This window comes from Eriocheir sinensis, chromosome 9, assembly GCF_024679095.1.
Source record: "Eriocheir sinensis breed Jianghai 21 chromosome 9, ASM2467909v1, whole genome shotgun sequence".
Taxonomy (NCBI): domain Eukaryota; kingdom Metazoa; phylum Arthropoda; class Malacostraca; order Decapoda; family Varunidae; genus Eriocheir; species Eriocheir sinensis.
In genome coordinates, this window is record NC_066517.1 from 22,635,537 (window position 1) to 22,663,399 (window position 27,863).

General features: G+C 41.7%; 2 protein-coding genes across 36 annotated transcripts; one reads left to right on the forward strand and one right to left on the reverse strand.

Moving 5' to 3' along the window:
• Positions 1-855: 855 nt before the first annotated feature.
• Positions 856-25,870, reverse strand: LOC126996170 (probable phospholipid-transporting ATPase IIB). Of its 33 annotated transcripts, none has more exons than XM_050856419.1 (22): positions 25,697-25,870; positions 17,436-17,531; positions 16,925-17,025; positions 15,399-15,576; positions 14,823-14,967; positions 14,302-14,415; positions 13,210-13,380; positions 12,410-12,637; positions 11,355-11,540; positions 10,952-11,073; positions 10,251-10,473; positions 9,583-9,828; positions 9,135-9,296; positions 8,393-8,569; positions 7,789-7,959; positions 7,095-7,268; positions 6,756-6,857; positions 6,129-6,251; positions 5,759-5,979; positions 4,996-5,162; positions 4,171-4,371; positions 856-3,689 (listed from the first exon to the last, which is right to left on the reverse strand). In XM_050856419.1, exons 4-22 carry the CDS (start codon positions 15,545-15,547, stop codon positions 3,514-3,516), a joined length of 3,258 nt encoding a protein of 1,085 aa, XP_050712376.1. In that variant the 5' UTR covers positions 15,548-15,576; positions 16,925-17,025; positions 17,436-17,531; positions 25,697-25,870; the 3' UTR covers positions 856-3,513. The 33 variants fall into 33 exon arrangements, with proteins under 33 accessions (XP_050712376.1, XP_050712389.1, XP_050712374.1 ...); XM_050856432.1 differs by lacking the exon at positions 16,925-17,025 and adding an exon at positions 15,853-15,886 and having other exon boundaries at positions 17,499-17,555; XM_050856417.1 differs by having other exon boundaries at positions 17,499-17,555.
• On the forward strand, positions 18,941-27,741 carry LOC126996172 (N-acetylglucosamine-6-phosphate deacetylase-like). Of its 3 annotated transcripts, none has more exons than XM_050856437.1 (9): positions 18,941-19,068; positions 21,498-21,723; positions 22,017-22,156; positions 22,614-22,745; positions 23,128-23,257; positions 23,565-23,653; positions 25,116-25,254; positions 26,389-26,565; positions 26,799-27,741. In XM_050856437.1, the coding sequence occupies exons 2-9, from the start codon at positions 21,513-21,515 to the stop codon at positions 27,038-27,040; spliced, it is 1,260 nt and encodes a 419-aa protein (XP_050712394.1). In that variant the 5' UTR covers positions 18,941-19,068; positions 21,498-21,512; the 3' UTR covers positions 27,041-27,741. The 3 variants fall into 3 exon arrangements, with proteins under 3 accessions (XP_050712394.1, XP_050712395.1, XP_050712393.1); XM_050856438.1 differs by lacking the exon at positions 18,941-19,068 and adding an exon at positions 20,061-20,240; XM_050856436.1 differs by lacking the exon at positions 18,941-19,068 and adding an exon at positions 20,062-20,304.
• Positions 27,742-27,863: the final 122 nt, after the last annotated feature.

The following is a 27,863-nucleotide window of genomic DNA, read 5'->3' on the forward strand; positions in this document are numbered from 1 at the left end:
GGTATTAAGGTAACTACTCTCATTACACTGGACAGGAAGAAGCAAGACCCTTAACCATGGAAAAAACAATATATCAAAGGAATACAAACCAAAGAAATAGGTTACAGAGACTTATATAAACTTACCTCCCAGTTATTTCCATGGTTATTCCCTTTCCTCAGCCGGCAGGCCTCCATATCTTGCTCAGTTTAATTTTATCTTCAGCAAACATGACCAAGGCAACTCTCACTGGCTCACAGCCCAAAATCTAGTCTTCCTGCATGAATCACATCTACAGGCATGAGAATAAGCAACATCCCAATTACAGACATAACAAATTAACACCCACATTACCTAGCGGAATTTCCATGTTTTCTATCGCTACGCCTTTCCACATGTTAACAGCCACCAAATTACATCTACAGGCATGAGGAGAAAAAGCAAAATCCCAATTACAGACATGACAAATTACCACCTACATTACCTAGCGGAATTTCCATGTTTTCTATCGCTATGCCTTTCCACATGTTAACAGCCACCAAATTACATCTACAGGCATGAGGAAAAGGCAAAATCCCAAGTACAGACATGACAAATTACCACCTACATTACCTAGCGGAATTTCCATGTTTTCTATCGCTATGCCTTTCCACATGTTAACAGCCACCAAATTACATCTACAGGCATGAGGAGAAAAGGCAAAATCCCAAGTACAGACATGACAAATTACCACCTACATTACCTAGCGGAATTTCCATGTTTTTCCTTTGCTACGCCTTTCCACACGTTTAACAGCCACCAAACTTGTACGACATAAAACTGGCCAAGTGTCGGCACCAAACTAACATGACGGAGGTTAAAGTAATGAGCACGAGATACAAAATTGGCTTTATTATCTTTCTTCGGAGAATCATAAATACTGGCTTTATACAACTCCTGCGAGACGACGCTTCAGAGTCAGGAAGTGTTAGCACGCGGCAAAGGGCGATATAGGGTCATCCTCTACAGGTGAAAATTATATTAGGACGATAAAAATAATCTTCCGAGAGAACTATGTACATATGCGTAAAAATCTGAAGAAGCGACACAAGCAGAGGAAGGAGTTTATGTTTTGATTTTGTTGTTGTGTGTGAACGTATTATGCACTGTTTGTTGGGCCTTCATGTTGTCTGATGTATTCCGCTGTGTGTCGTGTGTTGTGTGTCCTTAAACGGGAACAGGCGACTTAAGTTATTCCTTCGAGTCGCCTGCTTGAGATGAGGTAAAAATCATGTTAGTCTGTATTAGTGTATGCACGTGGAAATGTACATGTGTTTGTGTGAGTGTATGTGTCACTGGAGTCATTGGCAAGTGTGTGTAGTCCGTCATAATAAAACACCACCAGAAACTCCTTAATAAAAACACAAAAGAAGCAAAATAAAGCTGAAAAGAATAGGAAAGTGAAGCAAATAGTAGTACATTAGTAACATTAAATTGTAAAATGTAAGACTTCTGTGCCGATATAAAGCATTTAGACTAGCTCGTGGAAAGAAGGCTAGAAGACAGAAAAGAAGAACATTGTAACAAAATTCTAATGCCATCTATAAAATTCTATGTACTGGTAAATTTCTTCCAAAAATAGACGTGGGAAGCCGTCCTCCCCTCTCTGATCCTCCCCAGTGAAAGCTTAAAGAGGCGATCACTGGTGAATGAGACAAGAATAGTAATGAGGCAAATAATCTGCTTCTTCCTCCACATACAACAGAACCTAAGACTTTTCACTCACTCCATCACTCACACACAGACACAAATATAAACATTCACACACACTGACAAGGCTAATAAAACTCAAATACACACACACACACACACACACACACAAGTTAGTAACATATTTACACAAACATGCACACACACACTAACAAGGCCTCTGATAAAGACTCGCAACTGTGTCCGAAGATGTGCTCTGTGCCTCACTCTCCACCTGGGATACAGGCATGTGCAGTTAAAGCTCTGTGTACCCCCACAACACACTCCCCTTCACCCCTCCACAGCACACCAGGGAAGCTTAGACCAAGATCATCCCTTACCAAAGCTAACCCAATGAAACGGAGCAGAATTTTCACCATGACTACCGAAAAAGAAATTAACGTCGACATATATCGTCTTAGGACTACAAAAATTACATTAAAAAAACACCGATTACAGAAGAATACATGTCTAGGCTTGAGAGAAAAGAACGAGCCCTATTTTGATTATTACCATAGATGGGATGTGTGTTTATAAATAGGGAATGCGAAGGCACCCCACCGCTAGGCACTTCACAATGAACAAGTCCGCTGGGTCGGGTAACACCCAACCTTGCCTATCCTAACCCCAAGAGGCTAAACGTAAAGCTCTCGGTGAATAATATACACATTACGTACATCATCACACGTCTGATATGCACCTCTGTTCTCCTTTATCCCTCAGTAGTACCAATTTTATCCTGTACATGTCCCTTATAAGATAGACTTTTTTACTTACTCTTCCATTTCCTACATAACTTATACCTTATTCACTTTTATCTCATTTCCCAACACTAATTTTATCCTCATTCATATTCCCAATTTTTACTTTCATTTCATCTCCCAATACCAATTTTATTTCCCTTCAAATGCCCCTTTTTTTACCTTTATTTCATCTCCCAACACCAGTTTTATTTCCCTTCACATTTCCAATTTCTACTTTTATTTAATCTCCTAATACCAGTGTTTTTCCCTTTCAAATGCTCTTTTTCACTTTATGTCATCTCCCAATGCCAATCACTTTTTCCCTTCAAATGCCCTTTTTATACTTTTATTTAATCTCCCAACACCAATTTTATTTCCCTTCACATTCACAATATCTACTTTTATTTCATATCCTGACACCAATTTTCCCCCCCTTACATTCCCCTTTTTTTCTTTTATTTCATCTCCCAATTCCAACCAATATTTTTCCCTTCAAATGCCCTGTTTACCCACCTCTCACACCTCCTCTATCTCCTATATCACCAGCACTTCACCATCTCCGTAAATTTAGATACAATGGTGGAAGACACACAATTTCTTATTAGTTTGCCTCGCTTCCTTCACTTCTAATTACGCATGGCAGCTTAGTTAGTAGGAGGAATATTTTACGACCTTTCACTCACTCATTCTCCCTTGCATACCCTGGACATCTCTTAGACAAACAGAATAAATACTTTTTCTTCTCTGGCGCACTTAACCAACACCCTGGCTTCTTCCTATGTACCATACCAGTGCTCTGTCTCACCCGACTATACCAAATCTAGACCACTTCTGTCACACATTCAATATACTACCCACTGCCCATCATCCTCCTTCCTTCCCTTCTAAGCCCCTATGAGACCTCAGTCCTTCTTATGCGCTACTCTACAATCCTGTCTTCTTCACTCCTCACACATACTCTGACACCTCTGTACACCCTGTCAACCAGCCCTTCCAAACAGTGCCGTGTCTTTCCTATATACACCCTGTCATCAGTCAGACTTCCAACACCTTGACAACCTCCTCAAGGGTTTTGTGAGAGGCTTGAGCTTCCAAAGGTGTTCAGCTCCTCCAGCTTCGAGTAGGTTGGTGGCGTGAACTTGCGTCTCAGGAACTTGAGGATGTACAGAGGCAGGGAGGAGACGAGGGTGATGACGAGGACCTTCCAGAAGAAGTCCTTGGATTTGATGAACTCCCAGTCTGGTGGTGGAGGGAGAAAAGGGAGGAAGGGATGTTAGAATGGTAGAGAAGTATGTACATTAGGAAGGAAAAGGGAAACAGTGAACATCTGATTTCTTACAGTAGAATGACTAACCCAGTGAAGGTAGAACACATAAATGAACACAAAAAATAAACACCTCACAACAGAACATACACATAAAACACAACAGAACACACAAAAAGCACATCACAAAAAAATACCCACACATTAAAACAACAAAAATTCAGAGGACAGCATCCAGATCTGAGGTTGTGTAAGGGTGAATGAGACTTAAGAGAGTGGATGGGATGGTTGATTGTGGGTGTGTAAGGGAGAAAGGGATGGTTGTGTGAGGTATGATGTGGATGAGGAAAGGATGACGATTGGATGAGGGTAAACAGGTAAGAAGAGAGAATAATGAAATAATAATAAACAACAAAAATAAAAATACGATAAAAAGTACAGATGAAAATAGCTCACCAAAGTAGTGCATGAAGATGACTGACAGCGCATAGAAGCCGAGGGAGAGGAACTGTGCCACCACCATAAGGGGATGCCAGGTGCGCACAGTGAGGCCCACCATCAGGAGCTCCGTCAGGATGAGCGACGTGAAGCTGATGCTCACAACATGGATCAGCTCGTCCTCAAACAGCAGCATCGCACCGTACATCAACACACCGCCTGAGGAAGAGGGACAAAGTGGTGTGTTTCTGTGTCCATTTTCTGTCCTAATATGTATGCTAAGCTAATTTGGTATAGTCAGGCGAGACAAGGCACTGATACGGTACATAAGAAAAGTCAGGGCGTTGGTTAAGTATGCAAGAGAGGAAAGTTATGGAGATGAACTGGTGTGTTTCGATGTCTATTTCTTGTAGTTCAAAGCTGAAATATGCCGACTCTTTTTTTCATTTTAGTCACGGTGAAAATTTTGGTCGAGTTGTATGAGGGAGGAAATACACATCAAGGAACTTTTGTCCAGAGTTTGTCAGTGAAAGGGATGAAAGAACGAAGATACAAATAGTCAACTCTTGCATTGAGAAGCTGGACAGCATATAGATCAGCTAGAATGGAAAATCATGTGCAGCGAGGCAGTGGGAGAGGTGCAGGCAAGAAGTTACCAAGTTCTTAAAAGCAGTTAGGATGAAAAGAGCAATAAAAGAAAAGGGGGGAAAAGAAAAGAATAAAAGGAAAGGGAAGCAACACCGTCAGAATTTAAGAGGTGAAAGACAGTCCAGGGAAAGAGGGTTGTCGATGAAGCATAAAGTCCTTGATCCACCTCCGAATGACGTACACACACACACTCACCTTGGTACACACTAATGAGCACCCACACGAAGAAGGTCTTGTAGGAGAGGGAGCGCCCTTTGGTGAGGTCCTTGTACAGCTCAGGGTAGGTGAGGGCAATGGTGGGGGAAACGTCGTGATCCAGGACGAGGGAGAACACAGGGAAATTGGTGTAGATCGTAGCATACCTGTGAGAGGTGAGACGGTGTTAAAGCGAGGGTGCTGCTAGGCTTGTGTTGGCTGTCATTGTTGCTCTTGTTGTTGAAGGAAGGATGGGTCTCTTGTATTAGTGTAAGTAAAGTTTGGAGCATATGCTATAGCTGTGAGAGGAGAGACGGTGTTAAGACGAGGGTGCTGCTAGGCTTGTGTTGGCTGTCATTGTTGCTCTTGTTGTTGAAGGAAGGATGGGTCTCTTGTATTAGTGTAAGTAAAGTTTTGAGCATATGCTATAGCTGTGAGAGGAGAGACAGTGTTAAGGCGGGGGTGCTGCTAGGGTTGTGTTGGCCGTCATTGTTGCTGTTCTTGTTGAAGGGATGTAAGAGTCTCATATTAGCGTAAGTAGACAAAGTTGGGCACATACGCTACGGCTGCACATGGCCTCAGTGCTCATTTCTGTCACATTAGCAAGGAGATACTTGATTTGTGTGGGGAAAGGAAGGAGTTAAGGAGCTAATTGCTGTCATTAATGGAATGGTGTCAAGATAATGATGATGTGAGGGATGTGTTGGCTGTCATTGTTCCTGTTGTTCTTGAAAGATTTTGTTAATGGTAAATGAATGCTCACCCAACCATGAGGAAGCCTTGGTAGAGCGCCACGCTGGAGAAATAGAATATGGAGGAGAAGATGGCCTGCATGGTGGAGATGATGAGGCCGCGGTGCATGACAAACTGGGACAGCGCTGCCGATCGCTTGTACGAGTTGCGACCATGAACGAGGCAGAGGCGGGAGATGTGCTGGAACTGCTCGATGCTGAAGTCGGCCGCCAGTGATGCCTGCTTGCCTTCCTGAGGGTGAACGTGAGACTTGGTGTGTAGTGGATTGCAGCGTTACGGTTTATTAAATAATGTGAGACTAAGAATAAATGTCCCTGTATTTTGGTATGTCATGGGAGTTAACTAAAAGGAATATAGCTGCCCTGCCCTGCCCTGCCCACCTTGCCAACGATGCCAATGCCTGCATCTGCCGCTTGGATCATGGACACATCATTCCCACCATCGCCCACCGCTGCTGTGCGCTTCCCTGTGTGTCGCTGGATCAGGCGTACAACTGCTGCTTTCTGGGGGAGGATGAGAGGAAGGTGGCTGAGCAAGGTCAAGTAATATTAGAGACCAGTGGATTATGACGAGGCTGTCTTGGTTAAAGTTAAAAGTTCCTGCATCTTACTTCAGCTTTTAACTTTACAATCCCACTATTATTCACATTTTACACCTCCTTACACATCCTTCATTCAATTCATGCAGTTAATACTTTCCATAACTAATTTTTTTACCCTATACACCTTCAACTAATACATACACTTCACAGTTTTCCCAATAATTACTTACACTTACACTTCCAACACATTTTACAACTCTTTACGCATCATTCATTCAATTCATGCAGTTTATAATTTCCATAACTAATTTTTTTACCCTATACACCTTCAACTAATACATACACTTCACAATTTTCCCAATAATTACTTACACTTTACACTTCCAGCTAATTCATACACTTAACTCTTTCCTAAACTTTCACACCTCAATCTTCCCAGGTACGAGGGGCCAGGTGAGCAGCGTACCTGTGTGGGGGAGCACCTGCACACCACCACCACCGGACACTGCACCGCCAAGTCCATCAGCTCGTGCTCGTAGTACTGAAGGCAGGTCTCCAAGGCGTCCCCCTGAACAGAGACAAATGAAGGACTTTATTCATTTATCTATTCATTTTTCTAGAGCAAGGGAGATAGTTCGAGGGGGCAAATAAACAGGAGGTACAAAAAAAGACCACTGGCGCGAGAAATGGTAAGCTTCATCATCCAATCTCGGTCCTTATTCTTATTTTCTTTGCTAACCCATAATTCGTTGCTTAATTCTCCATCACACAAACTCATAATTTTCACCTACGCTTTCCTCTTTACCTTTATAATGAGGGCGGAGTCACTCTTCCTCCTGAGGGCATTGAGTTCCAGATGAGCCTCCCGCCTCGAGCCCAGGGAACCCATGATGTGCATTCCCTGGTTGGGGGACACGAGCCGGGAACTCTTGGCGATGCAGGTGGCTGTCTCAAGTTTGTCACCCGTAAGCATCCAGATCTGTGGGTGTGTGAAGGTGGATGAGGTTTAAGAGAGTGTACGAGAGGATGTATGTAAGGGAGGATGGGATGGTTGAGTGTGGGTGTGTAAGGGAGAAAGGGATTGTTATGTGAGGTATGATGTGGATGAGGAAGGAAGGACAAAGGCGTGAGGGTAAATAAGCAAAGAGAGGAGGAAACATAATGAAGATGATTAAAGACAGACAAGTAAAATGCTGGAGGAGGAACAGATTAATGGTGGTAGGGAGTGACATAAAACAATAACACTAGAACACTTTTATGATTTATTTTATACTTTGTCCGCTCAATTTTACTTTAAGTCAGTCTCCCTGTTTATCTACATGTCTATCTGTCTGCCTGTCTCTCTGTCAATTTGTCTCTTTGCTTGTCTGTCCATCTGCCCCTCCTCTGTCTGTGTGTCCATCTCCCCTTCTGTCTGCCTGTTTGTCCATCTGTCTGTGTCTGTCCAACTGTCTCTGTCTGTCTATCTTCTGTTTCTCTCCCTTCCCCCTCTTCCCTACCTTCATGCCAGCGTTCCTCAGCACCTCCAGAGTCTGCTTAACATTGGTCTGTAGCTTGTCCTCCACCCCCGTCAGGCACAGCAGCTCCAGGTCACACTCCAGCGTCTCCACCACCGCCGCCACTCGACTCCCTCGCTCCGTCACACTCAGTTTGGCCGCGTTGTACATTTGCTGCGATAAGGAAGGGAAGGATGATGGTGATACTTACTAAATCTACTGTGGATGCTCAATTAAGGAGGTAAAGGATGGTGATGTCCTCTGTTTATTATTATTTTTTTTTTTACATCAATGGAAACAGCTTAAGGGCATAATAAATGGAAAAACGAAAGTCTGCCATGTATTGTGGATATTCAGAATTTATTTACTATTGCATAAAGAGGGTTAACGTAAAGATATCCATAGATCAATTTACTATTACTGAAGAAGTCTATATTTTACTTTAGCATGATCATTTCCTTGTTGCTAAAGAGAACAGATGTAAGATAATGAGGCACAGACACTCAAAAATTTAATTACTGAGCATTAGGATTTAAAACCAGCCATTAAAATAAGTCTCAAGTGCACACAAACTAGATCAATAAGCCCCCCCCAAAAACCAACGCACCTCAAAGTGAGTGTACTGTTCCGTGGTGAGCACCTTGCGGGCCACCACCAGCGTGCGGAGGCCCTTCTGCGCCAGGTTGATGCACTCCTCCTCCAGCCAGTCATTGTACTCCACCATGGACGCCATCACGGTGTCGGCGCCCTTCATGTACAGCACCACCTGCCCCGTTGACTCCTCCTAGCGAGACACATAAACTCTATATTAAACTTCCGGTTGCTCTAAGAAAAATAAAACTCTCAATACACATCCTCTCCATACTAAAGGTTGTCATATTAACCCAGTATCAGCGGGGATCATGTTTCTTAATGGTCCCTCTAAGCGAGAAAAATGAGGAAAAATCATGACTCATACAAACCATTTCATAATATATATCAAAGCATGTCTGATCAGTTTATGTATCATCAATTTTGGGGGGTTCATATCATGGCACAAATTTGGCCCGTCGCTGCTACCGGGTTAAGAAAAATAGTATGAAAACAAAAGAAGTTCATATGATTTATCAGGAGGAAAGACACTGTAAGAGAATTAGAAAAGATTTATCAGCAAAAAATGAAGCAAAACTGATACTGAAAAATAACTGGTTCACAAGATTTATCAGGAGGGATGACACAAGACCTGTACTAAATAATTTTAAGTCCACATATTAACATAAAATAGCTTAAATGTCTGAAGGGTTTAAATGATTGAATTCCAGTATCATAAAGTCTTCCCTCCAATCTCCCAGTCCCCTAGAAGCACTCACCCTAACAATGATTCCCATCCTCTTGGACTCCGAGGTGAAAGGGAAGATCTGGAGCACAGTATAGGTGAGCATCTTGCCCTGGGGTGTTCGTAAGGTCAGAGTGGTCAGGTCACGATGCACCAATGGCAGCCCAACACTCTCCGTCCAGCGCACCAGTGACACCTGCAACACACACACAGATAAACTTACTATTCTTTATCTTAACAGCCTTTATCCATGTCTTGTAGGAAATGTATGTTCAGGCCCACACCTCTTGAATTTGTGACATCAGCGAGTTAACTTTCTACTTTATTTACCTTGCCCAAAGTCTATCCTATTCCTCCATGCTGCCTTCCCAAAAGACCACTTGTTCCTTATTCATTCTTATCTTAACCACTCCCAAACACCCCTTAAACTCCACTCTCCCAATACCCAAGTCCTAATGTAGCCTAACCTAACCTAACCTCACCTCGTCAGGGCTGGAGGCTTGGTAGTTAACATTGTGAGCGATCTGGATGTCCTCAGTCTCCTCTAAGGCAGGGTTGACGCCTTCCTCGTACACCGGTGTCACGTTATGGCACAGCGCGATGGCCTTTACAGCCTCCCCCACACGTGTCACCACTGTCCTGCGCATGCGTGTGGGTGTGGCCGTGGCTCCCTGGCTGCTGCTGCTGCTGCTGTCCTTGCCGAAGAAGGTGGACACGTGTGCCGAGACCTGTGGGTGGGTGGAGACTTAGGTTAGTAGACTATTTAGAGAAGATACACTGACAGGGGCATAGGAAAAGATAAAGATAAAGGCAGGGGAAAGAATACAGCTTAAAGAAAGGGTTTAGAATATCTTTTTAAGTATAGGACACAAATTAAAGTAATATAGAAATGGCAGTAACACACTACTCCATAAAAAATAAAAAATAAAAAGACATTGATCAAATTCAGCTCCAACAGTGTCTTGATGGTGAAGTTAACATTGAAATTGACACAAAAATATAGGAAAAAGAAAAGAACAAAAAGAAGCACAGTAAACAGGCAGAGGAGATAAAGATTAAGACATACAAAGACAACTATGGAGTGGGAAACAAACATGAAAAGAGACACAGAAATATTGATAAGACAGACAGTTTGGGACCATCACCTCACCTCATCGAAAGTGTCAGTCCCATAAGCCACGGTGCCAAGGTGGAGAATCTTGAAGACCATCTCATTCTGGGTGAGGGTGCCAGTCTTGTCGGTGAGCAGGTAGGTGATGCGGCCCAGCTCCTCGGGGATGGTGGTGGAGCGGACCACTGTGCCCTGCATCTCCTTGTCACGGTGGATCACCCACGAGTAGAAGGCCTTCCCGACATCCAGGTTGACTCGCAGACTGGGGAAGGGTTTTCAGTTATTTCTATTCCTATATTTGTGTAACTGGTCTATTTCTGGGACAAGACTTTTCACATCCAGGTTGACTCGCAGACTGGGGAATGGTTCTCAGTCATTTCTATTCCTATTGTTTTTTGTAACTGGTCTATTTCTGGGACAAGGCTTTCTATACATTTCTTCCTTACATCCAAATTGACTCACAAGCTGGGGAAGTGTTCTCAGTCATCCCTATTCCTGTTTCTTTTCTAAGTCATCTATTCCTAGGACAAAGATTTCTATACCTTCCCTACATACAGACTGATTAGCAGACTGGGAAAATTATGTCTGTCTTTCCACCTTATCTACTTCTCAACCATGTTCTTATCAATCAAACACACCGTCATTCTCTGCATATTAGGAACCTTTCTCAACTCTCTTATTCTGGTAATGTGTTAGTAGGTGAGGAAGTGATGAGAGATAAAGACGTGCGTCCTCCTCACCTGATGGGAATGATGTAGGAGAAGAGCAGCATGAAGCGGAAGAAGTAGCGGTACCAGGGGCCGCTGAAACCCTTGAGGCACATCATCACCACGGTCAGGCCCAGCACCGCCACGAACAACAGCTGAAGAATAACAAAAGCCGGTCATTATTATCACTATCATTATCTCATACTTCCCCCCAAAAACACTTATACACTACATATTACCATTATCACCATATACTTCATTACTTAATCTAAACACTTCATGGGTCTTAAAATATATTCACAAAAGGAAATAAAAACAAAGAGACCCATTTCCGGTTACATATAAAAATCTACTGCATAAAAAAGATCAATTCAAGCCCTTATATGTTGCTTCCATCCAAAAAACAAAAGGAAATATCAGTCCCTCATCAGCCCACCTTCGTTAAGTTGTTAATCTCAAGGTCAAGGAGTCCGACCTTCGACCTCGGCGCAGCATTGTTCATGACGGCGCGAGTCTCACAACCGGTGTAGATGACCAGCCCCAGGAGCCTGCCCGACGCCACCACTGACCCCGCCCACACGGTGTTCTCCACGCACAGGGATTCCTCCGTCGACGTGTCATGCTGTACAGGAGAGATTATTTTATAGGGACAAGTTGAGAGTAGTCATAGAAAGAAAGCCACCAATGTGAAGACTAGATTAAAAAGGTGATCTAACTTCTGAAATTCTACATGGATTGGAATAATGGCAGATGATATGGTTTATGAGGAATGGATAGTAACAGTAACACATGGAGAATAAAAAAATAAACAAAATTAAAGCTAAGAATATTGGTTTACACGTTCCATAAATGCTGGTACTGACTGACTACGTGAATGAATAGAGGAGATAAAAAAAGATATTGACACCAAAACATGGATACTAGAAAAATGGAAACAATTAAGGCTGTGAATACTAGATTACAAGTTACATTAAAGCTTGCACTGACTAAGCTATGAGAAAGAATAGAGGAGATAAAAAGAGGATTCAAATCATGAACACAGAAAACTAAAGAAATAAAGGCTGAGAATTCTAGGTTACAAGTTCCATAGAATCTGGCACTGACTATGCTCTGTGAAAGAAGAGAGAAGATAAAAAGAGGACTCAAATCATGAACACAGAAAACTAAAGAAATAAAGGCTGAGAATTCTAGGTTACAAGTTCCATAAAATCTGGCATTGACTAAGCTCTGTGAAAGAATAGAGAAGATAAAAAGAGGACTCAAATAATGAACACAGAAAACTAAAGAAATAAAGGCTGAGAATTCTAGGTTACAAGTTCCATAGAATCTGGCACTGACTAAGCTATGAGAAAGAATAGAGGAGATAAAAAGAGGACTCAAATCATGAACACAGAAAACTAAAGAAATAAAGGCTATGAATACTAGGTTACAAGTTTCATAAGAGGATGCACTGACTACATGAATGAATAGAGACAACAAGGAGACCATTACCTTAGTGAACGTCCCTATGAAGTTGTGTATGTCCTTCTGGGGCTTCTCCGCATACACCGTGGCATCCATGGAGAAGAGTTCCTCGTTCGTCTCCAGCTTCTGGGTGACGGGCACAGCAAGACGCAGCTTCCAGTCTGTCTCACCGTCCAGCTGGTCCGTGCGGATGAAGCAGGTGCCACTCGCCTCTGTGGTGCGTAGGAAGACTACATCCGCTGGCACTCGCTGGTCCTGGAGGAAAGCCATGAGCGTGAGGAGTGCCAGAAACAGAGACAAAATAGTTATGGATGTTCAAAAGAAGGAAATAAAGCTACTAATGTTTAAAAACGAAAACTATGGGAGATGTTTAGAGAAAATTAAACCTATCGATGAATAATACGTGAGAAAATAGAATTACATGAGTTTAAAGTAAGAAACTAAAGCTGTAGATGTCTGAAAAAAATACAGAAGAAACCTCGAGATGACAAAATAGAATTACAGATATTTCAAGGAAGAAAGTTAACCTACATGTCAACAGAGAACGTAGCTATAAGGATACAGAAGAAGAAAACTTACTCTCTCCAAGAATTAAGTAAGGAAGAAAATTGAGCTACAGGTGTAAAAGAAATAAGAAATCATTCAAGAGGAGACTAAAGAAGAAACCTCAACAGTGACAAAAATACAACAAAATCCTTCGAGTTACAAATACTTAGAGGAAGAAAATTAAACTCCAGATGTCAGAAAGAAAGCAAATAAACAACTCACAAGAAATGAAGAAAGAAACTACAACCTCTCCAAGACTGCAGCATGACAAAGAGCCTCACCTTCTCCACGAATATGAGGTCCCCGACTCTGATGTTGGCGCTGGTGACGGTGCGCTGCCCTCCGTGAGCCGTCATCTTCTCATACTTCTGTTGGTTGACCTCATTGTCTCGCTGCCGCCGACGTATGTCATCAATGGCCTCGCGGATCATTGTTACCATGATGACGAACCCCTGGTGAAGGATTACAAGATGTTTTTATTTTATTTTATTTACACAGACACATGTTACACCAGGACCTAGTACCTATAACACTACATTACATAGCGGCACTAGTTTTTAGGGTAAAGGGAACAGAGTTAATATCCCCTATCTGAAAGCCTAACCTGGGTACTGTTTGGAGTGTTCCTTACCATACAGCTACACAAACCTCAACTACTTTATAATGGTGAAAAGTTGCAAGGTCTGTTTGGAGTGCTACTTATCATCTAGCTACACAAACCTCAACTACTTTATAATGGTGAAAAGTTGCAAGGTCTGTTTGGAGTGCTACTTATCATCTGGCTACACAAACCTCTGCTACTATTAACTTTACTGAATGATCTATTGTGAGTCAGCCTAAAGGTCATATTTCAGTGGTGTGTAACATTAAGTGAAGTCCATTTTAAGAAAGTTTGGAGTTTCGTTTAGTCAGCGCAACATCTGTGGTCATATGCCGGAGAGAGACAGAAGGGGAGGTAATTATAGGAGAAGGGAACAGATCCCAGGAGATGGGACACAATCCCCAATTATTACCTGGTACCCGTTCACTGCTGGGTGGACAGGGGCATAGGGTATTGGAAAAGCCGCCCAAATTTTTCCACTCCACCTGGGAATTGAACCCAGGCTCTTTCGGTTGTGAGCTGAGAGTGCTAACCACTGCACCACGAAGCCCCTCCATTTTAAGAAGTGATATTCCTGCCTATTATCATATGTTTCCACTTGTGATGATGACAGTAATAATGTAACAGAGTGATGATGAAGTATATGATGAGTAGGTCCAGATAAAACAGCCACCCACAACCCAGAGTGATGATATAAATAATGTAGTAATGTTATGAAGTATATGATGAGTAGGCTGAGGATAAAGCAACCACCCACAACCCAGCCACTCACCAGGGGTCCCCAGTAGGTGTAGAGGTAGCCAATCCGAAGCTCCGGGATGAACTGTGACGTGGCCATGACTAAGAAGTACAGGTTCAGGAACATCTTGAACTGCTCGAATAATGCCTGCAAGAACACAAAAACTATGATGATGCTGATGGCTTTATGATCCTTTTAAGATGAATAACTCCTGCTTGTCTCTGAAGTATGATCACAGAGGAGTCAGTAAGATAATCACATAGGCATATCACTGTACTGGAAATGTGTAAGTTAACATATAAATAAGAAATAATGCAGTAACTCTTGAAAAAAGATAGAAAACACTTTAGAAATCTCACAAGTATTCGAAAGGCATTAAGGATACACATTATTCTACCCCCAAAATCATAGAATAAATAAACCTAATAAACAAAACAATAGAACAAGAAAAAATACATCCAAAATAATCGAACACGAATAAATAAACATTACTAAACATAAACTAACAAGACTAGAGTAAGCCTGAAGTCAAACACCAAAGCCTGGAGTCTCACCATTGGAATAAAGGTGAGGAAATTATACTTTTGATTTCGTATTACGTTGGGAGGGAACTTCTCGACGGTTGGGTGGCCGACTCGGACCGAGCGTGCTGCGAGCTGGCGGCGACGCGTGCAGCAGTTGACTAGACCTTCACAGAGCCTGGAAGGGACGGGGAGATTAGGTTTATGAGCTACAACATTACAACACCCAAGTACTCTCTCCATTTTCTCACTGATCTATTAAACAAATGACCGACTGACTGAGTGACTCTTAATTCATCTGATTGGTCCTTTACTTTCCTCTATCATTAGTTTATATATTAATAGTATGCCCAAAGAAGGTGAACTCACATAATGGCTGGCTTGGGGGATGGCTAAAAGTGTTGTTTTTACACAAAGGAAGCAGCTCAAGGGCAACAAAAAGAAAGTGTAGAAAAAAAAAAACTAGATTTTATTTGTCGCTTTTGTTGCTCTTTATTTGCTGTCCGTCTATCCTTAAACTTTGAGTGTGATGTTAGGATGTCTGTCATTCCAGCACTCATTATGGTACTACACACACAGGCACACAAACACATACACACAATAACATACCGGGACAAACAGTTCCGCACACAGTAGGAGAGGCAACAGAGCCTCTGTGAGCCCGTCATCCTGAAGTTGCGGGTCTCTGTGTCGGTGTCTGAGAGGAGGTACTGGGACTCGTCTGCCTCAAAATCTGCGTCGGCAGCTGCATGCATCATAATACTTGGTGGTCCTGAGCCGTCGAGGTCTGTAATGGCCATGACTTGTTATACCGACTGTACATAAATTAAGTTAAGAAAAATTGTTGATACACCATCAAGGTAACGTATTTTTTCTATTTCAAAAGCAAGCATAGAAGCCAAAGAAGTAATATATTTTCTGCACAACGTTACAGTAAGAGAATGCAAATCAACAGTGAATATGAAGATTTCAGACAGAGCAATGTAAAAGCTTCACACAGCCTACCAAGGATTCATATTTATGGGACTGTATAGGTGAAAAATATAACTAGAAAATGGGTCACCTTATACTTTAGATCCTTCATCAGCTTCTTTACCCTGAAACAGATTTTGTCTAATAGAGTACTCTTAAAACCAGTCATGCACCTGAAGTTAAGATGGCAGCCTTCCTCTAAATATTGCATCTAGAGGTCAAAGGAAAATTATACAGGAAAAAAAATAATTCCTGACAGCCAATCCGTACACAAACCTTCATGCAGCAGCACAACACACAGAGAAGGATGTAAAGCACACACACATTACCTCAAAACAAGGCTTCTCTGCAAGGTTCATCATGCTGTATACACATTCAACAACATAGCTTCAGACTAAAAAAAATTACCAAACTTTCTCAAGGATGCCATCTCACTGTTCTACAATCCCTAAAACAAAGATGTTAGTATTCCCGTGAGATTCTCTACCAGCAACTACACAAAGATAAAAATTGTACTTCTGGTGTATTCCATCATGTTAATAGCCGAGTAGTCCTGTAACACGGTATTAATTTTACAGTAAAATGCATGACAGTTATCTCAAACTATTATTATAAGTCCCATTGGAGAGTTAAACACTCCTGAATCAAACTCAAACATGATCAGTCTATAGTTAGTCCACTTGAATCATTCCTTATCAAGTAAATAAACAAGTATACACACTATGAACCCATTTTACTGATAAGAAAAAATCCAAACTTGGCTAAACGATTGCTAAATATGCAATCATCCATCCCTTGAAGAGCAAGGAAGAAAAAGAAGATGCAAGGCAAAGGCAGACTTCCCAAATGACAGGCTGAGGAGATCTGGTTCATTATTTTCAAACTTAAAACTATAGACGTACTCCTGAAATTTATGTGTACGGTATATGCTATTTATTGGACAAATTTTAGTTGACTTCTTTTTTCCTGGGAGCACAAGTGTTGTTCTTTCTTCTCCTAGGTGTTCAAATTTTATGAGAAAAATTCATGATGGGTATAAATGCTTTGAAAATCATATGCAGATATCAATGTGCTGCCAGTGTGTACATCTTCCCAGCCTGTCCCTCCCAAAGAATCCCCCGCCACACCACACTGCAACCCAATACAGAGGAGATTATTATCACCATCATAACTAAAGTCTTGAGAACGAGTGACTTCCAAACTTGATCCTCAAAAGTCTGTGTTCTTTTCCTTTCAGCTTTCTCAGCCTTTCCAACTTCACTATCTGTCAAGAGAGCTTTGGTTTTAGATGCCCTGACAACTTTGCAGCAACCCAAAGGTTAAAGTTCTGTGTCAAAAGAGAGCAGAGTTAACTGTTGACAGCATCCTATCTATATTTATCATCTGTACTACTCTGTTGGCATTATCCTCATCTTTACTACACTATTATCATTCTTGTCATGTTCCCATTTTTCATAATATATGAAAGGATCTCAATTCATAAACCTTGATTTATGCTTCAGAACTTCATCTATAAAACACTACACATCAGTACTTGGATGAAGAATAAAGTGAAAAAATAGAATTGGAATACATAGAACTTTGATTTCACAAGCAAATAATCTATAAAGAAAATGGATGCAATAAAATTATGAATTATAGAAAGGAGCATAACAAAGCCATTGCCCATCATACCAGCCAGTGGTAAAGGGTCGTGCTGGGTGTTAGGAGACCATAAGATCATAGCATCTTGCTCACCATGCATATGGAGTGAGGGAAGGCCTGCCGGTGCTGTGTAATGATGAGAATCCCGATCTGAAGTGATGTGTATTAGATGTGCTGTTTCAAAACAGTGTACTCACACTTTTTAAGGTATATTCAAAGTTTCTTTTTAATATGCAGGTAATAAGGTGCACTCTTTCACTTAAATTATGGGAAAGAAAAATATCATCTATTAAGATGCCTCCTACTTAAAATTTATATATACATCTAAATTTATAGAGATAGCTGTGAATAAAAAAATCTTTGATAGCAAATTTTCTGATTTAAAAAAAAGGTTCCAAGATCTGTAGTATTCAGTGCAGCCAACAGTACAATGGCCTCGCACAATTCACAATTACATATATTACTCAGTGATACCAAAAAGATCAACAGATGGAGATGCAGGACACAATGAAAACTGTAAACAACAAGTAAAAGCTTGGTCTTGTACAACTAGTACATCAAACTGATGTACATACATTTCATCAAAAATAATGTATGTATCATTCAACATATTCTCAAAGTCAACAGTTACGCACACGAAGAAACACAAATATGGAAATTACATCAATCAAACTTGGGACTCGTGCACTCTAGGGGTGACCAAACACTTCACCTATGTCATCATGCCAGGTCCATTTTCTTTTCCCTTTTCCATGCCCAGCATGGGTCAGTGTGCTGACCAAGTGAGGTCTGTCAGAAGACATTGCAAGGTTTTGATCTTTAAACTCTTTCCTATGGTTTTCCAAGAGGTTTGAAGGTTAGTAGAAGACATGTATAACAACACAGGAGTACTTCTTGAATCAGGAAGCAAGATGTGGATGTGTTAATATAGCCAATATTAACCAGTAACACTAAGCAATTGCTCAGACACATTGGCTGTCTTACAGCAATCAGTTGTCAGCCATCTCGAATTGGACATAAATCTGGAGGTTTAATGTTTTTTTGTTTGTTCTGGGTGTCATTCTGCATGTTTGTCTGTTAACACACACAGGTAACCAAGTGTGTACACCACACCATGCCTGGAGACTTAGTCAGGACAGATACTGTAACTCAGCACCAATAGTCACACATGACATGGAGGGCCCTTGGTGGAGGCCCATACAAGTATTAAAACTTTGAGGTTACCTCTATTCAGGGTGCAGAGACGACAACCACACCTGACAGGAAATGATAGTCAAGAGTCTAGACGCAGAAAACAAATTAAGTAGTGTTTGTAGGGCCCCTCAATGAGCCATGTGACTTCCAAAGGCACCGCGAAACGGGGGAGGGGGGGGGGGGGGCACCATTGCACCTGTTTCCGCCCTTATCAAAGGTGACAAGATAAGATTATTTGTGAGCAATATGAAACTTACACCCCTAGAAATGCATGGTAAGGCACCACGTTAATATACAACATATCCCTAGCACGAGGAGGAACACCCACGCGGGGCAGGAAGGGAGACCACTCGAGCACTTAATCACGGCTGCCAAACTGTCATGGGTCGACGTGGTGCAAGAACCTGTTTTTGTTTCCCTTCTTTCCGCGCTGTGTACACTTAAGCCCCGCACACTCCTGGATCAGAATGTGCGTAATGAGTCAGGTTTATCGTAAAAATAGTCCGTAAGGCGTTAAGTGCTACGTAAAAGACGGAAAACCTACGAAAAGTGCGAGCTCCCGGATGCGTTGAGTCAGCTGTGTGATGTAAACAATGACGCGCAGGGCTGCCAACCCTTCCCTTCCTCCTCCTGTCTTCTTCTTTTGACGTGTATCGCTTATTAATGGGTCTTCCTCCTCTTGATTTTCTATTCTGCTCATTCACAGACTTCGCTTTTCATTGGCGTTGCAGTATTCATCTTTCCTCACTATAATGTACCATGTGACCTTGGCCCCCCACACCTTTATTTATCTTTTTCACGAATTTACAACATCCATTCTTATATTTCTTGGACAGTGAATACGTCAAATACACAATAAAGATATAATGCACCCCTCTCTTCAATCAGCTCGGCTTATTTAATTATGTATTCATTTATTTGCACATGTAAGCCGGCCTCACAAACCACTTAACAATCTACCTGCAGACAAATATTTAATTACATTTAAGCCATATACACATCATTTTAAAGACGTGAAGGCAAGCTTGGAACACCTCCCAATACTGTTTCAAAGCAATCGACCCACTGTTATACTTTCTTCGACTCATATGATAATGGCAAAATGTTTTAACTATCAGACAATGTTGAGTAGATTGTTAAAGGAAAAGGAAAGGGATGCAAATAAAATAAATGAGAGAGAAAACCAAGAGGAGGAGGACCTATGAAGCGATACAGAGCCATAAAAGTCAAAATAAGAGGAAAAGGAAGAAGAAGCATATATAAGCAAAATGTTCTATTAGACAATATTGAATAGATTGTTAAAGTATAAGGAAAGAGCAAAATAATAGCACCGTTGGAAGGACAAAAATACTATCCTTTCCACAATGCAGGATCATCATCAGCATCAGCATCCGTCAATCTTAATGAATGAAAACTATAGTGGTGCGTAGTAATAATAATAGAGATGATGATAATAAATGGGAGAAACAACCAAGAGGAGGACCTACGAAGCGATATAGAGCCATAAAAGCCAAAAGAAGAGGAAGAAGCAGTATATATCAGCATCCGCCTTTCTGCTACCCTCTGTTGATCAAGGGATACAAATATGTTGGATGTAAGGAGTCATTGACCGCCTTGCAGCTGATAGTGAAGGACATATAAGTACGTTGCTAGGAGTAGTGCTAAGAGAGTGATGCTGAGCTGACGTACGTGGGATTATTGTTACGTAAGTGGATAAATTTGACGTTTATAATCCTGTGTGATGGATGAGTGGAGTGGGTGATGGATGAGGACAGTTTGGGGTTATGGGTGTTCGGTTTTACGAGTTTTATTTATCATAGACTTGTGGATATTTAGGATTTTAGGGACGTTTTTAGTTCTGATGTGCTGGTAAATGTGTTAAATGGTGGTTGTGACATCTAGGTTATGGGTATTTGGTTTTACGAGTTTTTATTCAAGGATTCGTGGATATTAAGGAATTTGGGGCTGTTTTAAGTGCTGATATGGCATTAAAAGTGCTAATTGGTGCTTATTCTAGGTAATGGAGGTTTGATGATGAAGTACTTTTTGAAGAGATAGTTTGCTGCTGCCTGACCTACATACCACTGAAAGCATCATTGTTAGCACTAGTGAGACTAAGGGCCATATTTTAAGACACCATCGCTTCTCACATCAACCATTTTTAAAGGTCAAAGAAGGGATCAATCGGGTTTTCATGAGTCTTTTTTAAGGTTCATAGCACAGAAGAAGGGTCAAACTACCACCAGGGTCATAAAACTACCCCTGGAAAGGCCTACAGCTCCTACGAAAGCCTTGTCAAATATGTGAACTTGGGCGACGAAATGTTTTAAAATACGACCCTAATTGTTTCCATTAGTGGTGACAGCTATAGCAGTTTCTCGGATAATTGTTTCCTGTAATATAGTACTAATGCCTAATTATCAGTAATTTTGATAACAGTATCTTATCTTGCCTGTCTACAGAAGCTTCAGGGAGTGGAGGAAGAAACTATAAAGATTTCTTAATCACAATAGTTAATAGTACATATATTGATAAAACTGCTCCCTCTAATCGGGATAAGAGGTTCCTCTACATTATAAAGTCACTGGAAATGGTTTCAGTGAAGCGTATTGCTCTAATTCAGATTAAAAGCAAAAATGGCAGTGTATGTTATTTTCATACGAGACCTTATAATTCATACCAATGTAAAATCATAAAGAAGATGTTATTATATCGTGTCAAAAAGTTAAACTACCATATATCACAGCATTAAAAAAAATCTTCTTGAAGCATCCATACAAGATGACAAACTAAATCAAGCACAAAAGAAGCAAAAATAAATAAAATAAATAAAGAGATAAAGCATAGGACAGAGCACCAAATTCTCTCTCTAACCTCACTCTCCCACTCCCCCCACAGCCCTGAACCCTCACCATGCCCTCCATCGCACCCTCCAAGATCATCCAGTTCAAGAATTGCCGGCTGGTACGAGACGGAGCCATTGTGAGAGATGACTTTTGGGTGCGAGGGGGCCGCATCCTCAACCCAGAGCCGCTGTTCTTTGAGGAGCGGGTGCGGGCTGACCTGACGGTGGACTGCCATGATGCGCTGATCTGCCCCGGCTTCATAGACATACAAATTAATGGTGAGATTGTGGATGTGTTTTGTGGGAAGGTTAATTCGCAGTGAGGTTCGCTTTCTCAGATGCTTTCAACTCACGACATTTATTTCCAGAGGTCATAAAGGAGGTTAGTCGGGTTCTCATGAGCGTTTTTCATGTTTGTGGCGTAGAAGACTTGTCAAACTATCACTAGGGTCATAAAACTACCCATGGAAATACTTATACAGCCTCTACAAAAGCCTTATCTAATGTGGGTGTGTGAGCCCCGAAATATGGGCACAATTAGATATCATGACTGCTATATGTACATGTTGCAGGAGGGTTTGGCTATGACTTCTCCTCTGATGTGGGGAAGCTGGAGGAGGCCATGGCTGTCGTGTCCAAGGGCTTACTGTCTACTGGGGTGACGTCCTTTTGCCCCACTCTCGTTACCTCTCCCAGCGCTGTGTATCATGAGGTGAGAACTGAGGCGACATGCTTAACAGGAGGCCAGAGTGGGCATGTGAAGGGAGATCTTATAGGGTATCTAACATTTTGCTGACTGGTGTTGGGGGATGGTTTTCTCATTATAAGTTTGTTATGTTGCAGTTCATTGGTCCAAAACTTGATTTAAGAAAGCTATAGATTGGCACAGTGGTAACCTGTGTGCACGCTTTCCCGATTGATTTTCCTCTTGTTGTGCAATAAAAGTTGGGCTGTTATTGTATATTTTAGGCAGTACACATGCTCCTGATTGATTTTCCTCTTGATGTGCGATAAAAGTTGGGCTGTTATTGTATATTTTAGGCAGTACACATGCTTTCTGGATTAATATTTTTCCTGTTCTGTGATAATAGTTGGTCTGTTCTTGTATATTCTTGCCAGGTTCTGTCTGAAGTCTGAACCATCATGTAATAAAATATTCTCCACTACAGGTGTTGCCCAAGCTCAAAAGAACACCTGGCGGGAAGGAAGGGGCCGGCATCTTAGGGGTTCACCTGGAGGGGCCCTTCATAAGCCCCGAGAAGAAAGGTGCCCACCCCGTGCAGTACATCCAGAAGGTGGAGGTCAGTACCATAGTTCTTTTTACATGGAGACAATCTGAAGGCTACAGCAAAGGAAAAAATACCTAGGATATCGTATTCGTCTTCCAATCCGATGTGGTTTTGGGGGATAGCCTTTGCAACTTAACCTCGTGCATTAAGTGATTTCACAGTCCACACAAACACAGCTTTCAAATTTTCAGCTAATACTCAGTCATTTCTACTCCCTCACCCACAGGCAGTTGAGAAGGTGCACAGTTCACAGAGACCCACAAACTTCCAGTAATCCTTTCACTATTTTCGGTGAACCATAATTTCTATACTTTACCAATTTATCTATGGCTCACCTACATCAATATAGTACATACTTCAGTTCCACTTCCATTCCACTTCCGTTCATCCTCAGGGAGTGGAGAAGCTGCACAATACATATGGCAACCTGAACAACGCTGCTCTGGTAACTATTGCCCCTGAGCTGCCCGGGGCCTTGGAGGCTATTCGACACTTGGCCAGCCTGGGCATAAAGGTTTCTGTGGGTGAGTTTGCGTCCTTCTTCTATGCCTTACCCAGTTCAGAACAGTACAGGGAGGACAGGAACTTCTTGTCTATTGTTATATTAATATCTCAACAAGTATCAAGTCACCTCTCCATCTGAAACTGATCTCTCTTCTGACCACTTCTATTTGCTTTTGTAGGTGCAGTACTAAGACTTTTTTTCCCCTCCGAGTTGTTTTCTTTAGTATAGAAGTCATATGTTTTGTTTGCTGCATACATAAGTTGAGCAAATTGACAAGCATCAAAAGTTCTCTATGGTTGCCCTAAGTCCTTTTTTCATCCCTTCAGGACATTCTAATGGTAACCTTGAGGACGGTGAGGCAGCAGTCAACCACGGCGCCTCCTTCATCACCCACCTGTTCAATGCCATGCTGCCGGTGAGTACAGGGAGACAGACGGACAAGGACATCACGTGGACAGGCTCGTCAAACTCACTTCCCTTGCTTACAAATTTTCAAACATTAATTTTCTCTAGCTTATTTCCTAGTCATCCAATTTTGCACTCCTTCCTATATATTGCCGTCCCACTCTGCTGCTCCAATACTAGTCTTCCCATATTTTGCAGTCCCAGTCTCCAGTGTGCCATAATTATTTTTTTCATGTCCCATTTTTGCTGCTTAACCTGGTAGCAATGGGGATCATGTTTCTTAATGGTCCCTCTAAGCGAGAAAAATGAGATAAAATCATCACTCACACAAACCATTTCATAATATGTATCAAAGCATTTGTGATCAGTTTATGCCTCAGCTAATTTGGGGGGTTTATATCATGGCACAAATTTGGCCCGTCGCTGCTACCGGGTTAAATATCGAAATAAATCAAATACACCCAAGTCTGCTTTTGAACACAGAGGATACTAGGCAAACATTCTATCTCACACCCATTGCACTGAAAATAAATCAAGTATACCCAAGTCTGCTTTTGAACACAGAGGATACTAGGCAAACATTCTATCTCACACCCATTGCACTGAAAATAAATCAAGTATACCCAAGTCTGCTTTTGAACACAGAGAATACTAGGCAAACATTCTATCTCACACCCATTGCACTGAAAATAAATCAAGTATACCCAAGTCTGCTTTTGAACACAGAGGATACTAGGCAAACATTCTATCTCACACCCATTGCACTGAAAATAAATCAAGTATACCCAAGTCTGCTTTTGAACACAGAGAATACTAGCCAAAAATTCTATCTCACACCCATTGCACTGAAAATAAATCAAGTATACCCAAGTCTGCTTTTGAACACAGAGTATACTAGCCAAACATTCTATCTCACACCCATTGCACTGAAAATAAATCAAGTATACCCAAGTCTGCTTTTGAACACAGAGAATACTAGGCAAACATTCTATCTCACACCCATTGCACTGAAAATAAATCAAGTATACCCAAGTCTGCTTTTGAACACAGAGAATACTAGGCAAACATTCTATCCATCACCCATCGCACAGCTATTAATTGTACAATCCTCACACTAGCCTTAATAGCTCATTTATACTCATTACTCATTCACCCCACTCTCGGATTCTACTTTTTTCTCTTTTTTTTATTTCCTTTCTCTCCCTTTCTCATTTCTTCTGCTTCATTTCCCTCTCTCTCTCTCTTTTGGATTCAGCATTATCATTCCCCACTCTCGAATTCTCCTCTCTCCCCTTTTTTATCCTTCTCTTTCTCTCGTTCTCTTCCTCTCTCTCATTTCTTCCTCTTCTCTCCTCTCCTACCCTTTCTTTCTCTCTCTTTTGGCTTTAACATTACCATTCCCTTCTTTCGGATTCTACTCTCTTCTCTCACCCTCTCATCTCACAATCCTGTCACAAAGTTCATTATCACAGTTCCACCACCGTGACCCTGGCTTGGTGGGGCTCCTGACCAGCCAGCGCATCAACCGGCCAGTTCACTACGGAATCATTGCAGACGGAATACACACCCACCCAGCGGCCCTCAGGATTGCCCACCGCACTCACCCTAAAGGTTAGAAATGCTTTGCCCTTATGTATCGTTTGACTTGGTTTTAATCCAATATTCAAGTAAGGATTGGTGTGGTTGGTTGTGTATATATCGTGCAGACTAAATGAAATGGCTGGCCTTATACATGATTCAAACTTTCGTCATCTCACCACATTAGTAGAGGCTGATATAGCTGACCTTCTACAATGTGTCTTGCATAAAAAAAAAATGTTTGGTTCAATAATGCATTTCTTATATACCCTGTTCCTGGAGCTTAAAAATAATCCCAAATTTTGTTTAACCATCTCAGTAAGTTTTAATGCATGTAAAGTTTTCTAATGCTGAATTTAAAGCTGCAGGCATTTACATGAGTACTCTAGATATAATCCCTGCAAAAGTACTTTAAATTAATCATGGCACAGTACTCACAGCTTGGCCATATAAAAACAATCACTGAATGACTTACCTTTTTTCCATAATGATATTCAGCTGTGACCTTCTGGGGATATCCTGAGTTGGCAGGTCTCTGACACTATGAACAAGGAGTCTTTTACACCTCAATACTATGAGTTGGCGTCTCCACCACAAGCACAAATGACACTTGACTCTCCTAGCAAAGGGCTGTGAGATTAACTGAGGGTAAAGGAGAAGGAAATGCCAACTGATAAGCAGGGTGGAAAGGAAATGAAGTAAGGGGAGGGGAGATAACAGGAGAGATGTGTTGCAGACCAGAAGGAATCTAAAGCAAGCAAACATTTTCATATTTTCACTTACCTGACCATAATAATCTCTATGATATCATAAGATATTGTTATGCAGCAACAACACCTGCTACCAATGCTGCTGCTGCCACTATTTCTACTACTTCTACACCACTACTGCTCATACAGGGGCCTCAGATTTTCATTGCTAATAAAGACGACAAAAACACAATGAAAAAGATTTGATGAAAAACAAAGCAGTATGATGTTTTTTTCAAGTGGAGATAGTTTTTTTCAACTGGAAAATGCCACAAAAGCACAAGAGCAAATTTATTGTAAAAACTGCCCTGCTATAACTGTTTGCACCAATAATAAACACTGGCACAGACTGTCTGGGCCACAGTTCAGGAGGCAGCTTAATTCAGTGGTTGGCAAGGCTTTCCTTCCTCCTCCTCAGGTCTGGTGTTGGTGAGTGATGCGATGGCCGCCATGGGCCTGGGCGACGGGAATCACCTGATAGGACAGATGCAGGTGAAGGTGGAGGGGAAGCGAGCCCAGCTGGTGGGCACCAACACCTTGGCCGGCTCCATCGCCACCATGGATGACTGTGTCCGCCACTTCATCAAGGCAGCCGGTAGGTGCTGCTGCTCTTGGGTACTTTGTTCTTCCTTGAGAATGCATTGTTTTGTTTAGAGTATCTCGGTGTGTCTTTCTAGGGTCTTTTTCTCTTATGTCTTGATAAATCTTTTAGTCTCTCTTTAATACGGTTTTCTTTATGGGCCAGCAGCTGTTGGGGATCTCTCTCTGTTTATCATTTTCTTTGGTTTGCTTCGAGGCTGTCTAGATAATCAATCAACCCTCCCGCAGGAGTGACCTTGGTGGAGGGCATCAGGGCGGCCTCCCTCCATCCAGCGGAGGTGATGGGCCTCAGCCACCTCAAGGGCACGCTGGACTACGGCTCCGATGCAGACTTCCTCTTGGTGTCCGACAGGGGCCCGCTACAGGTGCTCAACACCTTCATCGCCGGGGAGTGTGTGTACAGCGCCCCCGAGGCACCGCCACTCAACTACATACAACAGAAGCACCACAAGGGAGGTGCAGCCTTGTAGGAATAGTATACATAGACTGCTTGTTGTGTTTATAAAGTTTATACATTGCTTTCCTAATCACTTCTTATTATGTATATCTATGCTTTGCTTTTATTTCTCTTTACCAGGTGCAGTTAAACCATGCAAAAACTACATTCTGAGAGGACCCCAAGCTTGGTTCTTTGCATTGCTTGTTTAATTAAGGCCCTGGGAAAAACATATTGGTATTCCAGTGCTTCTTACTTTTAAGGGCATTATTGTGACCGTCCAGTCAGTGCACACTTTTTATGATATTATGTTCGCCTTATTCGGCCTGTGAGTCCACTTAAGGTTTGTGAGCAGTCATTGTGGCCTTTCCTAGACAAATTGATAAGTGGCCAGATGGCTTGATGGAGTTCCTTACAGGGTTAATGTGTTGTCATTCGATGGAAGGTTCATCAATCTTTCTCATGGCTCATAGTATCAACATAAAGTAAAAGGATATTCGAATTCTGTTAAGTGGAAGCATGCATATGTTTAACTGTCTGCTACATACATACCTACAGCAGAGTTGTTACTGTGCAAGTTTGTTAAGGTTGTGACAGCAATACTGTGTTCAGTGCTCTCTACTAAAGTCTTCACATTCCTACAACATATTCCACATTTTAAGAAAGACGGAACCTTGTTATGATGACCACCAGTTATTGTTTTATAGACTTTATATATAAAGGCAAACTTTTGAAGCTAATTGTATCCTTGTAGACCCATTTCAACACCCCCAGACAAATAGTACTACATATTAAAGTATACACTAAGTTACCGGGCAGTGAAGTGATGAACTAGCAAACGGCCCTTACCACGCTCT